Consider the following 18,544-nt stretch of genomic DNA (forward strand, 5'->3'; position numbering starts at 1 on the left):
CCCAGCCCCCCAACTGCAAAGGCTCCTGCGCCCCCGGGAAGGGCGCAGGGCGGCTCGGCCGCCCTGCGCCCTCCCCGGGCGCGCAGAAGCCATTCTCCCCCTCCCAGCCCCCCAACTGCAAAGGCTCCTGCGCGCCCGGAAGGGCGCAGGGCGGCTCGGCCGCCCTGCGCCCTCCCCGGGCGCGCAGAAGCCATTCTCCCCTCCCACCCCCCCCAACTGCAAAGGCTTCTGAGCGCCCGGGAACGGCGCAGGGCGGCTCAGCAAGCCACCCTGCGCCGTCCCCGGGCCCGCAGAATCCTTTGTACTCCCGCAGTTGGGGGAAGGCACAGGGAGCCGCAGGCCTACCTTCCCTTTCGGCGGCCAGCAGAGTAATGGCCGCCGTGCAGGGAAGGGTAGCCCTCGTCGGGGATGGGGCGGGTTGGGAGGCTCTTTGCGCCTCCCTATTGGCTGTAGTCCAGGCAAACAGCCAATCAGCAGCCGCGTTGTGCGCGGCTGCTGATTGACAGTTTGGGGCTGGACTGACAAGCGGAGGGCCCAATCGGGAGGCGCTTCGCGCCTCCCGATTAGGCCCTCCGCTTGTCAGTCCAGGGGAAGGGGCCTATTGGCACCTTTCCTCATCCCGGACAGGGCCCGCCCTCGGGGCCCTTACTGTTTTCTTATTTCTCTTCCGCTCCGCTAGGAGCGGTTAAAGATGATGATGTGCCTCAAGTCCAATGGGAGAGTAGCAGTCTAGACATTTCATAATAATAATAATTTTATTTTTTATAGCCGCCCCCTTCCCTAGGCAGCTCAGGGTGGCTAACATCAAAATTAAAAAAAAAAATCCCGTTTCAATCATAATCCACAATAAAATTATTAGTATTAGGTTTTAATATTAAGTTGAATTAATTTAAAAGCCACCTTCTCATTATGATTAGTATCTTACTGGGGAGGGAGGGGGTCTTGGTTCAGAGATTAGGCTGATTTTTTTCATATAGATGTTTTCAGATAGGAAGGCCAGCATATTGTTAGCATATTTCCTGGCCTCAACCAAGGGCCTAGTGGAACAGTCCTGCCTTACAGGCCTCCTGGGATTGTTTAAATTCCCGAAGGGCCCTCAGCAGAGAATTCTTCCAAGCCAGGGCCAAGGCTGAAAAGGCCCTGGCCAAAGTAATTCTACTTCTTTGGGGGATAGAGTTCTGTAGCAAATTTTAATAATTTGATCTTAGTGTTCCTTGTCTGTTTCCTGTGATTTCTATACATTTATTCCTCCTCCAGATGTCCATTCTCTCTCTCTCTCTCTCTCTCTCTCTCTCTTTCTGGACCTTTTCCGCTTTCTTCTGTGTTCCACTCTGTCTCTCTTCTAGCCTTTTTCTCCACCTTCTTTCCCGCTTTCCCATTCACTTTCTCGCCATATCTTCTCCACTTTCTCTACACTCACCCTAGATTTCTTCTCCCTTGTGACAGACATAGCCAAGTCTAGCCCCCTTTTCAGTATCAGCCACTCCCCCCACTTTGTATTCTGTTGGTCTGGAATAAAACCGAAACTGAACCAGAGAAAAAGGGAACCTCAGTGCAGAATCAAGCCAAAGAAGAGAGGTACCTACTGAAAAGAGCTGATGTTACCTAACATATTGAAATTATATGTAAAGAAATATAAAGATGTCATTGAAACTCATATAAAGATAATAAACAAATTGAGGAAACATGAAAAATTGAACTTTTATAATTGATTGACTAGGTGGTAGCCCACCTAGTGGTAATCCATTCCCGGGGGGAATGGATTGTCTGTTGGCGTGGATTTGTTCTGCCTGCCTATTGGAGCCACCCAACCCCTGGGTCTCAGTACGAGTTGAGCTAAGGCGCTTGCAGTTGCAGTTTCACCTTCCTTTAATGTTATTGTTGTTATTGTTATTATGTAAATGTTGTTATCGTTGTTGTTACCCCCTTACTGTTACTTGAATGATGTTACCTGTACTATTTTGTTGTTTCCTGTAAACCGCCCTGAGCTTTCGGGAAGAAAGAGAGAGAGAGAGAGAGAGAGAGAGAGAGAGAGAGAGAGAGAGAGAGAGAGAGAGAGAGAGAGAGAAAGAAAGAAAGAAAGAAAGAAAGAAAGAAAGAAAGAAAGAAAGAAAGAAAGAAAGAAAGAAAGAAAGAAAGAAAGAAAGAAATAATGTCATGTGGAAGTGGGGATTAGCTCCACATTCATATGGGCTCCCTCCTGGCCTTTTCCATCTGTGTGGAATTGGCCTTGGAAAGGAAAGACAAAATACAAACATTTAATAAATAACATGGATGTAAATGGGAAAACAATTAAATGATACTCAACGTTTCCCAATGGGGTGTGTCCAGAAAATTTTTTATTATTTCTGTGAAAAGAGAAGACAGATAAATTATATCCTTTCGATGACAATCTCCTCCTCCTCTGTCAGCTTCGCCGGGTGCTTTTTTCGTTTCCGACGGACTTTCATGGTACCTTGCTGTCCCCGCTTTATTTTAAGGAACCCTGCAGAAAACCACAAAGGGGAGGGACCTTCAACAAAACAAGGCCAGCAACGATATAGTTGGTAGCGCACACTATCTCCAGGTGAAAGCCAGAATTAGAAGGGGTATCGGCAGAGGAGCCATTTTGCCTGTAAGCTACGTACTTGTTTCTCTTTCCCAAATCTGCAAAATCTGTTTGGCAAAAAGTGGCAGTGGGGAAAAGACTATTTTGAAAGAAACTCTTGCCAATGTTGTCCCCGAGAGGACAGAACTGGATTATATGCCTTGATGCCACTTACATATATTTTTCTACCATTATCAGAAATGAAATGGTCTACCACTCTCCCTCCCTGAATCACTCCAGTATACACACACACACACACACACTAGGGACAAAGCCCGCTGAATTCATGAATACAATGGGTGCTAGATAGGGGTGGAAGAACTCTGCGGATGGCATCCCCCTACCTCCAGGATCTGGAAAGGCTGCAGGCAGCTGTTATGGAACTCACTGGCAGGGGCAGCTCTCATTTGGCAGGGATCTGCAGCCTCCAAGCCTCAGAGGGAAGTGGAAGGAGGAGGGGGTGGTCAGGGGCGGAAGGTGATTGGCTGGTCACTGGACAGACAGGCAAGCCGGTTGGAGGAGGAGGCACTCAGGGGTGGGACAGCCACCCTGAGTGGGTGTTAAGCACTGAGTGGCACTTAAGCTATGAGACCAGCTCCTCCTCCTACGCCTTACCAGAAATATTAAGTGGAAAATATATTTTGAATAATAGCTTTGTCATTCTCTTCTCATTCGGTAATAATTGTTTAAAAACTTTTAGAAGTATTGTAGACGGCACTTGAACGTTAAGTGTTTTTTTGTATATGCTTGGTTCTGTCTTTCTAAACACATTTTTATCATTGTTTTGAGATTTCTAAACAAAGATTCAGAAGAACAGTTAAAAAATAATGGTTAACCTTTTCTTTTTTTCTTTTTGGGACAAATACATGGAGAAAGCTCAGAGCAAAATGTGCAGGGGCTATTACTATATTGGAATAAAGAAGATTATGAGCCATTGCGACAGGAATGTTAGGATCCACCTCCTCCTAAGGGCAACCAATGAGAGCTGATGGAATCTTAGAGAGACAGTTGGAGAGCAGCCGTTACGTTGGCCGTTAGGGGTTTTCAACTGGGAGGAGAGCGAATCCTAGGATCATAGCATTGGAGGGGGCCAACCAGGCCATCTAGTTCAAACCCCTGCTTAATGCAGGATCAGCCTGAAGCATCTATGAAGGACTGGAGAGGAGCTTGAAACAGGGAAGTGGAACTGGTCGTGTGGGGGGGGGGGCGTGTCAAGTGTTAGAGGAGGAAAATTGGAGCCTCTGTGTGTATTCTGGCCTCCACAGAAGTTAGCAGATTTATATCGAATAAGCTTGTGCCTGTTTATCAAATGGTCTCTCTCAACAGCTACAGATTCCCATTAGTAGAACAAAACAGCTACACTTGTCCCTCAAACCCATCTACACTAAGAGCATTGTGAGACCCGTGACCCAGCTACAGATTTCTGACCTTCCATTTTCAGCTGAGGAGAACGTGCATGGCTGGTTCCGACGTGACCGTACCTTTCTTGCACATCCGAAGGCAAGACTTTCTGGAAGTGAAGTTATTGACATTCCCGCCGCAGCCGCTGTAACTGAACGGGTGGCATTTTCCAGTCGCGTGACTATAGAAGAACCTTTTCTCATTGGCTCTGCAGAGACCTCGGTCCATTGGGGTCCTGCAGAAAGACGGCACTGGAGCCGAGCCTAGACAGACCAAGGAAATTTTGTTAGATACAATACAAGATTATCTAATGCTGCCGTAGACGTGCAGTCAGCTAAAAAATATTCACGTGAAACCATATGCTTAAGTTCCTGCAGTATCAGACCACCTGTGTGGAGGCTGGAGATCCAGTTCCTACTTAATGCACTCCGTTCTGTAAGTGCCTCTCCTCTCATTCCAAAGAAAGCTGCTCCACTTGTACAAAGAATTGCTCTTTCCGCGGATGAATTCAGAGGCATGTGCTTAGATTTCGGGATTAGATTCTATGGATTTTCACGAACGATGGCACAAAGGGGTGAAACACTGTTCTTCTATAAATAATAACGGGTTGGATCCAGCCAGCTGTCACAAAGCAAGGTTACCCTTTCATAGAAGACAACCGAAACATTCTTCCCTCCCCAAAATGAAGAGTTCGGAGCTGTTGACTGTGTCCGAGAGGGTACATCATGAAACGTCATGACAGAAAATCTATTGCTAAGAACGACTGGCTGGACTAGTCTTATGATACATATAAGACAACCAACCCCCCACCCTGCATCTCTTTCCTGCTGTTCCCAGGGCAGAAGGGCTTTTATCTTCAAAGGACAGTCAGAACAAAGCAAAATCTACATTTTTACTCCTAGTGGCCAAAAGGGGTCCCGAACTGCTTGCTGGAGCCATAACAAGCAGAATAAGAGACAGCACTGTGAAGGACAGTCTCTGCCTCCTGGGTACAGACTTCGGTATGTGCTGAGAGACATTCGAGGAGAAGGGGGGAGAGGGAAAACAGGAAAACAAGAAAATCAGAGTCCAATAGCACCTTTAAAAGCTAGCTTTTGCCTTATATTTCCACTGTTATGATGGTAGTTCATTAGTCTGAGGAAGGGTGCCTGCACTCGAAAGCTCACGCCTGGAATAAATCTCTGTTGGTCTTAAAGGTGCCATTGGATTCTATTTTTGTTGTGCTACTTCAGACCGACACGGCTACCCACTTGAATTTATTCTTAAGGAAAAAAAGAGTTGAGCTTGATGGTTCCTAGCGCCTTGGTTCACTTTTTACCTGGATCCTTGGCATGTACTAAGCCCAACCTTTTTATCACCGGGGACCACTCAGCGCCTTTTACTGAGGCCCGGTGGGGGGGGTAGTTTACTCCTCTACTCTCAACCACTGCCCTAACGCTCTCTGATCGCTATGGTAATCTTTAAACATCCCTTCAAAATAATATACAGACACGCCACAACAATGAAGTGTGTTGTAAAGGGCTGGGGGGGATGAAGTAAAGGGCCGGGGGGGGGGGGAGAAGGAGTCCTTCGGGGCCCACCTCCAGTTAGTCGAAGGACCACATGTGCTCCGTGGCCCACAAGTTGGGGATCGCTATACTAAGGGAAGACATGACATCCCTTTATTACTCAACCTCATTGAATTCAACTTATGACAGTTCCCCTTTAAGTGTGGTTTAAGGATTCACGGGGCCCTAGCAGCGTATGGTAGGAGCAGCCAGCCTGGGGGTGAAGGAGCCTTCCATGGTGGAAAGGAGTGTCACTCAGAGTGGGGGGGGAGTAGAGAGGCTATGGCCCTGGTCCATAGGCGAGAAGACACTGTGCATGCTTCGCTCTCCTCTCACATGGTTTTTGTCCATGCACGTCCTGTGATCCTCAGCACCAGCTTTCCAATTCATTCATTCATTCATTCATTCATTCATTCACTTGCTCACTCGCTCGCTCACTCACTCACTCACTCACTCACTCATTCAGTTTATATTCCACCCCAACCCTTTACATATTCTCACCATTGCATTGTATCCTGGCAACTTTATTCCTTAACTCAGTGGTCCCCAACCTGCGGGTCGCGGCCCGGTGCCGGGCCGCGAAGGCCATGGTGCCGGGCCGCGGCTCCCTCTCCCCGCCCCCCCCGCAGTAAAAAACTTCCCAGGCCGCAAGCTTGCGGCCCGGGAAGCTTCTTACTGCGGGAGCGCGGGGAGAGGGAATCAAGGCCGGGCCACGCCCGTGCAGCCCGTGCCCGCGCATTGTGCATGCGCATGGCGCATTCACGCATGTGCAATGCGTGGGTGCGGCCCGCGGGCGCGGCCAGATGCCCTGCCGGTCCCCAGCCTCAGAAAGGTTGGGGACCACTGCCTTAACTCACCCAATTTCCTTCTCTTCCTACCAACAATCCCTGGCATAGTTTTCTCAGTGGCCCTTTCTGCTACTTTTGGTGGATTACTAATAAATCTTATATCAGTTATGAAGGTAAGCTGATGGTCCCCAAGCAGGAAGCCACACAAAAACTCGGCATAGCCCTTCCTCAGCAAGCAGAGGCATGACCTAACCAGCCTGGATGACTTTCCCCACGGAAGTAGGATGGAAAATTGCACAGTCACTAACAGACTGTGGGAATAATAATCCATCTAAGCCAAAAGCAAAATCGGTCACCATTCAGTTGAGAAGCTTTTTAGGAACTGTATTGATACAAAGGTTATGACACAGATCTGCCCTCTAGTTGCATTTCTGAAAGGAAATTCTAGGGTTATTAAGAATTGCTATTCGGAAGGCAGTTTTGCTGGTCTCATGATGAACTTTGTTGTTGCCCCAATGGCTGTATTGCATCCAACTGTCCCCAGGAATGAACAGATTTTTGAGGCCCAAGAAAATTGTGTGATCCAAAAGCTAACACTTGACAGAAGACGAGCAATTGCTGCAAGATGAATGGTGCGTATTCTGGAAGACCCAGCGAAGCTACAAGTCCAATGGATTTATTAAGCCTGCGGGTTCAGTGAACATAGACACCGATTCTTCAGAACAGCTCTTTTTATTTAGCAACTCCAGCAACAAACTCCAAATACTTAACAGAGAAAAACAGGCAAACTCATGCACTTTTATACTTTTCAAGCAGGCCGCTGCTGCCTCTGATTGGCCCTAAGCAGAGCAATTTGATTGGCTCTAAGCAGAGCAATCGGATTGGCTCTAAGCAGAGCAATCTGGTTGGACCGTAACAGGTTCCTTTGATTGGTTAGTTCCCTGGCTGGCAGAAGCCTTCATTTGCATCAGCGGCCAAATGCCCACAGACATAACAGTATGTTAAACTATTTGGGAAAGAATGACGGCAGCTTCTGGTGCATTTGAAAAGCGGAGGGCAAGAGCCACAGTCAAATGCTGGACCTGAAGTTTTTGAGTGTACCGTGGTTGGGAGGAATAATGTTGTTAAGTCCTTTAGTGCAGTGGTCCCCAACCCCCGGTCCGGAGACCGGTACCGTTCCGTAGATCAGTCGGTAACAGGCCGCGGCTCCTCCTTGTCCTCCTCATTCTCCTCCCAAGCTGCTGCCTCAGGAGCTGCCCTGCCACTCTGCCGTCGGTTCACCTTTGGTGTTCTCCGACGGCCACCATGGCTGGCAGTGCCCCCCAGCGGGCAGCAGGAAGTCAGGGGTGCAGGCGGGAAAGCAAGCGGAGCAGGGGCTCAGGCGGTGGCAACGTCCCTCAGCAAAAGACTACCCCCCCCAGGCCTCAGTAAAATTGTTAAGCGTTGACCGGTCCCTAGGGATATAAAAGTTGGGGACCACTGCTCTACTGTAAAGAAAACATCTATCCAGGAGAACCTGCTGTAAGAAAAAGAAACGAGAAAGGGAGAGATGTGCTATATTGATATCTGCATCTCCAAATTATGAAAAAAAATGCACGCGAAATTTGAACTCAACGATCAAACACGTCTGAGCCAATTGTTTGGAATATGTGTCCTTGCTAAGCTGCTGGAAGTGAATGCTCACGGCAACAGGTTTTAATGCGCTTTCGGATTTGATTCAAAGAACACCAAGCTAAATTAAACACTGAGAAGTGGATTTTAATGCCGTGGAACTGCTTTGTCAATGCACTTTGTGACCAAGCTTAATACCAAAGCAGCGTGGGTTCAGCGGCCTATTCAAACAGGAGCAGATGTCAGATTCCTAACCCACTCGGGGTGAGCGATTTATCGGGTTCGGTGCTCTGCAGCGATCTTCAACAAAGCCTTCACATGACAAAGCTCCTCTTGGTTTAAGCTGGTGGTGGCATTTTGCCTCGGAAAGGGAACACGGCTCTGGCAAATGAGACATTAGGTGCGACTTGGACATTTTGAACCTGAAAGCAGTGGAGAAAATGCCCCCCCAAGGATTATACGTCAATGTTACGTACATACTTCACAAAGTTCTTCTATAAATAATAACGGGCAGTTACCTAGCTGTGACGGCCTCTTTCCTGAAACAATCATCCATGACTGCTTTTTCTAGTGAGATGGAAGGATGGGGAAAATTCAGGATGACTCTCCATTGGATATAATGGAGGGATGGGGGCACCCTCTTTGGGAGACCCAAGACGTGGACCCCTTCGACCAATCATTTTGAAATTTGGAGGGGAGTCAGGGAAGAGCTTCCTGGAGCTACCCTGAAACTTTAGAGGATGTATCTCAAACCCTCACCCCCCCAGGCATCGGGAAAGACAGGAATGCCAACATTCCCATTATAGTCTATGGCGCCATTGACTTCCATGGGTGCCAAAAGCCAAAGCGGATGAGTCCTTTGATTACTAAGTAAATTAATATCATTCCTGATTTGTGTGTGTGTGTGTGGGGGGGGGAACTTTTGAGAGGCACGCTTTGTTGAATTAAATATTCTTTTATTTCTGGCATTGCCTACATGTGTGTCCACCTATTCGTTGCTCCAGGAAACTTGTCATTGTTAAAAAAGTAATTCTTGACGCTGGGAACAAGGGAGAGGGAGGCGGGAGTGAGAGGGAGGCAGGATGCTGCAGATGACTTTGGCGCATTTGAGACTCCATACCTTCCTTCTGCTGGTTGCTCTTCGGTTGCTAAGAGTTTTTTAGGGTGGTGAATCCCCTTTTAGGGATTCCCAGAGAAGCGCTTTAAAATGGGAGGATGTAGTGAGCTCTCAGCAGGCCAGATGCTGGATGTGGGCAACATCATGTGAAGGTGCCGGAATATTCAGCTTGCATTTGACTGGCATGACACTACATTTAAAGGGTGCAGAAATCCCCTCATTATATCCCAAGAAATCTAGCAGACCAACAGACTCTGGAAACAGACTACAGCTACACAATTAAATAAATTACTCTAGGTTCTTGAAAAGATCCAGCCTGGATAGCCCAGGGAAGCCCGATCTCCTCAGATCTTGGAAGCTAACTTGATTAGCATTCAGATGGGAGACCACCAAGGAAGTCCAGGGTTGCTATGCAAAGGCAGGCAATGGCAAACCACTTCTGAATGTCTCTTGCCCAGCTGCCAGGATCTCACCTCCCCATATTTGATTGTACAGGATCAGCTCTTTCAATTCACTATATTCTCCCCCCCCCCCCCCAAAAAAAGAAAGACTTCGGTAAGCTTAGCTTAAAAATTATTTAGTTCATTTGAGCTGTAATCTGCATGTGCTCAAGCCAACAGTGGACATTTAGGAGCTAGAGGCTCTTTACGGACAAATGCCAATCCATGATCACTTTGCCATATATTGGTCAGGGTTCACACTGCGTGCCCGCGGTTGTCTCATTCCATTCACACATGTCTGAAGTCCAGCTTTACGTATGTTGTCCGTGGAAGGAAAAAGGATGATTATCCCCTGCAGTGAGATTGTTTTGTGGATCATGTCCAAGAATGTGATGCGTTGAAAATGGAATATTGAACGTAACTGTGAAGATTGATTAGAAGAAGAGATTATTTTTATACCCCACTTTTCAATACCTAAAGGAATCTCAAAGTGACTTACAATTGCCTTCCTTTCCTGGTGTGCTACTTTAGTCACCTGCGCCTCCATAGTAAGAGATGTGGCAAAGTTCACTTCCAAGTTCCTGATTGTGCAGTCTGAAGCTGCACTCTGTCAAGACAAAGGAGGTGCGCTTGTATTTCCTTCCCAGCTGCAGGACCTCCATTTTCAGCGGATTAAGCCTCAGGTGGCCTTGCTGGAGCCACTATGTCATGGCCCGCAGAAACTTGGCCAAAGAATCAGGGGAGTATTCAGCAGGCCACTCATGAGCAGATTGAGCTGGATGTCATCCACATACTGGTGACAACATGCCCCAGACAAGCTTGTCTACAGTGCAAATAAAGATGTTGAATAAGATCATGGAATGGACTGCACCATGTGGAAGCCTGCAGTGGAGTTTGTAGCAGTGCAACTGGTCTTCTCTGATTACGACCCTCTGACCCAACCTTGGAGGAAGAAGACCAGCAATTGAAGGGCTGACCCCTGTGCCCCTGCGTCAGTGAGCAAGAAGCTCATGATCTACTAAGCTGAATGCTGTGGTAAGATCTAGCAAACAGCAGTGCCAATCCACCTTGATCCAGCTATCTTCGGAGGTCATCTGTCAGAGCCACTAGTGCTATTTCCACCCTGTAGCCGGGCCAGAAGCCAGACTGGAATGGGTCCAGTACCAACACTGCCTCTAGGTACTCCTTTAGCTGGTCTGCAGCTACTCATTCTACCACCTTACACAGAAATGCTAGGCACATAATGGGGTGGTAGTTTGTGGGTTCCTGCAGATTCATGTCTGGTTTCTTCAACAGAGGTTGCACCACAGCCTCCTTTAACCCGCTCAGGAATGTCCCTGTTAGTAGGAACCGACTGACAATTTCCAGAAGTGGCCTCCCTATCCTCTCATTACCCGTACTGAGGAGCCACAAGGGACAGGGGCCAAGTGGCCAGCCTCATCGAAGCAAGGAGCCTATCCACTTTGGTCTGTGAAAAACATCCTGAAGTATTCAACTTGGTCCCCTGAAGGCGGCCAAGGGGCCTCTGGTTCAGAAAAGCTCACAATAGCTTCACAGCTATGTGCTGATTGTGTACAATCTGAATATCGCTCCTCAAGGACGATTGAAGATCAAATCACCCTATGTAACTGCACTGGGAGTGACCTGGGGATGCAATGGATGTTGCATAGAGGTCCCTCTTCACTACCTTCACTGCCATCTTGTAGGCTTTCGTAAGCATCCTATAAGATGGTCTTGACCCTTTGTTACGAGTCTTCCTCCAAACTCGCCCTAGCCATCTCAGCAATTGCTTCTTTCCTTGTAGCTCCTATGTGTTTGTCTTGCAACGTGGTAAAAGAGGGTGTCAGGGCGCAATTAAATCGATGGCCGTCACAAGCTGGTTATTCAAGTTATCAACTCGAACATCAAATGAATCGCTGGAGGACATTGGCTCCCACAGTACATTCAGGAATCCATTTGGACCGATAGGTCTCCACCAGCAGGTGTAAATTGGCTCTCCACCTACAGAGGGAGGGGACAGGGTACAGATCTGGGCCTTCATGGCTCAGTAGTCTGGCCATGGGACACAGTTAACTGTCATCAGATCCCTAGCAAAACTCCTCCGTTCATCTCCTGCCTTGAGAACCCTGCACCATCATGAGTCAGTTTCATCTGGATGACACTTTGTACCCTCAGAAGGTTTTTTGGTATAGCCATCTCAGGGCATGCCACTCTACTGGATTATTTTCAAGAGATGGCTATATTCCATGCTGTGCTGTGTTTTAGGTATCGTGTGGGGAAGGTATCATGATTCAGGAAACAAAATGACACTTCCCAAGTAAGATACAAACACAAGCTTTATTAAGGAAATCTTGCTAAGATTGTCCCCACATACGCTCCTTGTTTGTGAATTAGCCTCCGCAAGCTATCCGCCAACTCCCAGAAGCACACCTGAGGACAGAGGCAGATAGCCACCAGAAAGGCATGGTGAAAGTCATTTGTCTTTTCCCAGCGGTTTCTCTCTCTCTCCTGTACAACTGTGGAGTATAAAAATGACAAAGCTTGAAGTGGCCAGATAGACAGTGCACAGATCTGGATAAAAACAACAACCCAGTTTTGTCCAGGTACTTTACCTAATCTACCTGTCAATGTGCGATGTGCATTTATTTCACTAACGGGTGGGCAGCAAGGATCCATCAGTTCAAGCTGAGTATTAATAAACCACCAACCTAAGAAGTTGTCTTAGGAAGGGTCATGGCTCAGTAGCCTGCAGAAGGTCCCAGGTTCAATCCCAGGCATCTCTAGTTGAAAGGACCAGATAGTTGGTGATACGAAGTCTTCCACCTAAGACCATGGAGAGCCGCTGCCAATCTGAGTGGACAATAATGTCCTTGATGGACCAATGGATTGATCCAGCAGAAGGCAGCTTCCTGTGTTCCTCAGGACCATGCAAATTGTCCTGTAACGTGTGTCCATCCACCTGGGAGGTGCTGGGAGGAACTGCAGTTGTGGTGCAGTGCAGAAGGCCACAGGTTCAAGCCCTGGCAGATCCAGCTAAAAGGGATATCATGTGTCTGGCTTGTGAAAGCCATTCATGGATGCCATGCAGTCTACTAACCTGTACACAAGGCAAAGCTTCCTATGGCACAGTTTGCTCCCAGGCTAGCACTGCCTCTCCCAGAAGGTGAGGAAAGGATACTCTCTATGATACCATGTTTGGCTAGAGACGTGCGTGCAGGCCACATGTGATAGCGGTTCTCACCCCACTACGGGAAGTCAAAATGGGTCCTCAGGAAACACGCCACTCTATGCAATTTTAGATAATTTCATCTAGAATGGTCAACCTATGTTAGGGATTGTTTCTGATGAGCAACCATGTTGTTCTGCTGATAAAGAAAGAGAGAGCCAGCAAGATGAACAAGATTATATATGTGTGTGTGTGTGTGTGTGTGTGTGTATGTGTATCAGAGATATTCAGACATATATATATATATAATTAAAAATGTTGACTCAAGAGATAAAAGTTTAGGAAGAAGGTCAATAGTATAATAAGCATATTGAAATTCCCGAGTTTCTCAGTGATAAAGACATATACAACTGTAAACTGGATACAGGGAAATCATTATAAAATTATGGCAAAAGATCTTATTTCTTTTCTGTTATCTAAAAAGAAAAACTCTCAGTTCAAGTAGTCCTGAAGGCCCAGGGACCTCCGTTCCTTCTAGTCTCTGAATAGGGGAGTTTTCACTCTTGAAAGACTGTATCCTCTCTCTCTCTCTCTCTCTCTCTCTCTCTCTCTCTCTCTCTCTCTCTCTCACTCACTCTCTCTCTTGGACCACCACTTCTTGATAAGGATCTTCTCATGCAGACAATCAAAATGCAACTCAACTGTAACAAATCTAAACCTTATGGAGAAGCTGAAGGGTTCCCATCCCCTCAAAAAATCTCCATTATGAAAAGCCGATGGTTAGGATTTTCTATGGCCTCTCCATGTTTGCACCCCACACTTCAATTATTGTAAGCTAAATAACTGCTGCCCCCTGAATGGGTCATTTCCACCACCGCCCCTTTTGTTTACCTGATCTCACCTGCCATTAATGTTCAGTGGGTGTGCTATGCCGATTCATACCCACTGAATTAAATGCAGGAAAAGGAAACCTCTTAATACAAAACATGCTTTCTAAAAAAAAAAAAAAAAAGTCTTGCTATTCATATTTTTGCAGCCCTCCTTTTCATCCAACAGCTTTAAAATCATTTGCCATCCTCATTACAATTAACCTGGACGGAGAAAGCCCATGCTGACTTAACAAAAGGCTTTTGATACATACCTTGCTTTACAGCCAGGGAGCTTTTGTTGACCATACTTGGAAGGACCTTCTCTTCATTTTCCACGTGCACTGAATTAGCTGAAGGGCAAAAGGGAAAGAGGAAATGATAAAAGGGATGGGAAAAGCAGACAAAGAAAACGCTGACATTTACAAAGCAGCATTTCATTACTGCATCAGTTGTACCATGATATTTCAAAATAATAGGCACTCTGTTCAGCAATATGGTACTTTGTTTCTCCTCTGTTCATAAAACCTTTCCCATGGAGGTTTGGTGGTGCTTTTTTACTGTCCTCACGGTCACAGAATAGAGCGACTATACAATCTTCATCTGGAAAGGAACAATTCTGGACGGAAGTCGTGGGCATGTCTATCTGAATACTACTTCTTATTTATACACACATACAATGCAGTGTAGTGGTTAAAGGGTTGGATTAGATCTGGGAGACCCGGGTTTGAATCTCTACTCTGCTATGGAAACTTGCTGAGTGACTCATCTTTTAGGGAAAAGAGACAGAGAGAGCTGCAAGCATCCACTGCAAATGAAGATGACTTTTTTTCTGCACACTTGACCGAATGAGCCAAGAGCCCAGAGATACAAGAAGATGGTTAATGCTACAAGGACAGACTACTTACGGATGTTCTGGCAGATATCCTGGCATTCGTTCAAAGATTCAAAGTTGTTTTGGTTTCCCAGGCACCCACCATACATGAATTTTTCACACTGCTGAGATTCTGGGTTGTAGAAATACCTGGAAATCAATCCTCTGCAGATTCCAGGATCATTCTCCAAAAGGCAGAAAGAAGGCTTTTCTGTGAACGAAGATGGTTTCAGGAAAAAGGTGTTTAAAAAGAAAATTACACCTCCGTGAATGAGATTCAGGGTAGCTTTACTGGCATGAAGCAGCAGAACAAAGATTGAGTCCAGGGGCACGTTTCAGACTAACCAAGTTTTATTCTGGGCATAAGCTTTTGTGAGCATGCATACTTCAAAAGCTACAAGAGTACCTACACACAAAAACCTCATACCTTGAATCAAATTGTGTCGGTCAGAAAGGCGCCCCTGGACTCCAACTTTGCAAACCTTCCTGAGATCTTTTTGTTCTCTACTCATAGTTGGACAAGATCACCCCATTTACTAATGGCTCATCAGAACTGGAACTCAATGAGGAACCTTCTGGGCTCAAGACTGGCTGTTCAGATTTCTTTTAAAAACAGAGGTTTGGATCCATCAGTTCCATGATAGCTGTCAACTCATCAACACGTAGGTTGATCACCCAAAAATCACCTTGGAAATCCATAAAGGAGAAACAAAGATGATATGCAAAGCTATTCTGCAGCACGACATTGCCTGGCCTCGAGCTAGAACACTGCCATGCTCTTACAGCTATTGGGTCTACAAAAGGCTTTGTGAACCTTTCTGGGCTCCTCAACCCCTTGCTGAAACTCGACTCCCTTTGAGTAGCTCCCTGCTGCCGGATAGTTGCCTCGAAGCCCAATCTGAACACGGAAGCACTTGCAAAGCCCCACCTCCCATGCCCAAACCTCTGATCTGATCCAGTTCTCATTCAAATCGGCATTAAAGCTGACACAGTACTTGAATGGCCCTGACCTGGGCAGCCCAGGCCAGCCTGATCCCATCAGAAGCTAAACCCAGCTGACCTTCGCTAGTATTTGGAAGGAAGGTCTCCAAGGAACGCAAGGCAGCCAATGGGAAACCACCTTCGAGCGCCCCTTGCCTGCCTGCCAGGCAATCCTCGGAGCTGTTGGCTGCGTTGGATTAAATGAATACTTTAACAATCATGGTGAATATATGAGGAAGGAGAGCTATGCAAGACCAGAGGGAAAGGGGGGGGGGGGAGGAGTTATGTTTAAGGCAATACACCATCCAGAAGCCAGCATGACAATTTTATCTTGAAACCAGCTGCCTCGGTTTCAAGACAGGTGAGGCACACCGGTAGGTGCATGCAATCTAATCAGGAGGAAGGGAAGAGATAAGGAGTTGTACAGTTCCTTCAGGGTTTCACATCTGCTGGAGCTATAGATACGAGCAGCCATTTCTTCCCTATAGACTCAATCGTTCTAAAAAAACTAGTATAGCATGGCATCCCCCCAGAGGACAATGTGCAACAACTGAGTTTATAGGACTGGTGTTTGTTCTTGTCAAGGAAACCAAGGAAGAGCTGAAAATGAACATTTGTCTGTTTAATGTACCGTGACTTTTTCTCCCCCTTAACTGAAAACGAAGACACCTAGAAACACAGGTTCTTCCTAGATCTCAGCGGTAAAAGAAGCCTTTCGTTCTAGTGGGAGGCAAATACTCACCCCTTAGCGTTATAATAACATTTGCTGCAGCAACCTTTCTCACTTTATCCGCACTGTTTAACCCGTCTACTTTAATTTCGTATCTTCCGTGGAATCATCTAGAGCTACTTTTGTTTTTAACAGAAGTCAGTCGACACAAGGAGGTTTTAATCTGAGAATTGATTCTGCCGCCTGCAGTCTGATCATGGCAACTGCCCCAGAAATTGTTGGATAAACCCGTTCTAGTCACCGAGCAGCACAGCTGCACCAGTCCTGGAAAATGAATTTTTCGGATTGGTGACAAATCATATGCAGCAGAACATCCTTCGATAGACAAGTTACCTTTCTTAAATCTCGCTCTCTTTTTCTTTTCGGGAAGATCTGCAATTGAAGCAAAAGGTTACAAGAAAAAGGGATGGAGATATATTCCTAGCACAGAGTAATTATTAGATTCTATTTCCAGATCACAATCCTAGAGACTCCCACACATTCGGGAAACCCTTCCAGGGCCCTCAAGAAACCCTAGGGTTTCACAAACCCTGGTTGGAGAAGCCGGCCTTAAGTCTTCAACAGAGGACCAGCATGGAAAACTCTGCAGAGGAAAGCAATAGTCAATAGGAAGATCTAGGACCCCCCCCCCCCCGGGTTACTCTATCGGCAGATTGAGATCAGTAACCCCCGTCCACCCCCGGGGGGTGATATTTGGGGAGGGGGTAGATTTGGTTGTGATTTTCCACTGTTATATCTTGGACTCTTTTGTATGGATTGCTATGCATTTTATAGATTAGTTTTGGACTGTTTTAGGGGGTAATTTTACTGGGGATTTTGTGCACATTCTGTAACCCACCATGAGCCTTTTTGGGAGTGGCGGGCTAGAAATTTAATAAATAATTAAATAACAACAACAACTACCACCACCACCACCTCTGCTTCTCTCACTTGCCTTGGAAGCCCCTAGGTAGGGTTCCCTTAAATCTTTGATAGGAGCCCACCCAGGAATCCTCTGCAGAGGAAGGCAATGGCCAACCATCTCTGCTTCTCACTCGGAAGCCCCTTGTTGGGATCTCCTGAAGTCTTGGATGGAAGGTATTATCCAGTCATGAAAGCTGTCTCAGCTCTAATTTCAGTGCCCAACTGAGAAAATGTGAAAGCTTGTGCACAGTTATTCGCTAAATTACTGAATTCAAGAACAGGAAGGGGGGGGGGAATCATACCAGTAAAACTTAGCAGAGGAAAGTAGAAAAAGCCAGTTCTTCACCTTGTCATTTACCCATCTAATTCACCTTGTCATTTACCCCCCCAAAATCTCCAGGTATTTTCCAACCTGAACCTGGTGACCCTAGTGCTATCTTAGCATCTCCAAGAGAATCTTTTTCAGCTGAGTCATCAAGTGATGAAATATTAAGCGGTTATCAGTATGTGTGAATCAGCCCTTGGGGACGCAACCTGATGCGTACCGCCTAGAAAAATAGTCCCACTGACTTACTAATGTATAAGAAACAAGTCTTAGGACAAGACTTTCAGCCCAGTTTCTGGCTTTTCCCCAAAGGAACTTCTTAAACTCAAAATAGGAATGCATCTCTGTAGACTCTTTAATTAGAGACGGCATGCCTCAGACTCCAAGCTCATCTTGAAACACTTTCCTGTATTTATATATGTGGAGTTTTGTGATACACATATTTTGTGCGTGGTTTATTTCTCTGTTTTCATGTGGGGTTTCAGATGTGTGTTGTTGTAGATATAAACACAGGCCTGTAGAGTAAGAAAAATGGGGCTTGGACAGGTGACTGAAGTGGTTTTTTGAGTGGATGGAGCTGAGTTGACTGATTTGGGAAGAGACTATGGGTCCAGGATTTTTTTTTAAAAAAGCCAAGTGGTTAAAGCAGCCTTTTCCAACCTTTTGACTGGTGTGTGTGTGTGTGAAATTATTTTTCAGACTTCACAGAGCCCCAGAGGTGATATCAGCTGGCCACGCCCCCTGCCACGCCCCCAGAAGTGATATTGCTACCCACACCCTTAGCCCTCCTTTTGCTCCCTACCCTTACCTTTACTACTACTATGGCAGCTCTGCCTCATGTAGGCTGGAAATTAAGAGTAGGAGCTGAGAAGACAGCCCAGACCCCCCACCCCAAACCATGCCACGTCCCAGCTGCTGTGGACCCCCTTCCAAACTCCTGTGGACCCTTAGGGGTCCACGGACCCCTGGTTGGGAATCCCTGGGTTAGAGAGTGAGGTGCCATGAGAGAAATCAGTAATTAATCTGTGCAGCATGTGAGCAAATAAATCTTTGGAGTTAGGTCTGTTTAGGGAACTGTAAGAGCAAGAAGGAGAACTGTACCTATCTGAAACCATTACGCTTATGAACTTTACTGAAACCATTCGTGCTCTTATACTTCTAAATAAACCTTATTTATGTTTAAGAGAAAGCAACTGTTTTATTGAGAG

At 46.5% G+C, this 18,544-nt stretch overlaps 1 protein-coding gene across 1 annotated transcript in view; it reads right to left on the bottom strand.

Moving 5' to 3' along the window:
- Nucleotides 1–2,322: 2,322 nt before the first annotated feature.
- TFPI (tissue factor pathway inhibitor) overlaps nucleotides 2,323–18,544 on the bottom strand; it is a 41,778-nt gene continuing 25,556 nt past the window's right edge. Inside the window, exons 4-8 of the mRNA XM_077319434.1 lie at nucleotides 16,442–16,480; nucleotides 14,432–14,608; nucleotides 13,799–13,876; nucleotides 4,069–4,251; nucleotides 2,323–2,485 (exon numbers count right to left, since the gene is read on the bottom strand). Coding sequence (XP_077175549.1) covers nucleotides 2,373–2,485; nucleotides 4,069–4,251; nucleotides 13,799–13,876; nucleotides 14,432–14,608; nucleotides 16,442–16,480 — 590 coding nt within the window. The 3' untranslated portion in view covers nucleotides 2,323–2,372. The remainder of the gene's footprint in view (nucleotides 2,486–4,068; nucleotides 4,252–13,798; nucleotides 13,877–14,431; nucleotides 14,609–16,441; nucleotides 16,481–18,544) is intronic.

This window comes from Paroedura picta, chromosome 2, assembly GCF_049243985.1.
Source record: "Paroedura picta isolate Pp20150507F chromosome 2, Ppicta_v3.0, whole genome shotgun sequence".
Classification (NCBI taxonomy): Eukaryota; Metazoa; Chordata; class Lepidosauria; order Squamata; family Gekkonidae; genus Paroedura; species Paroedura picta.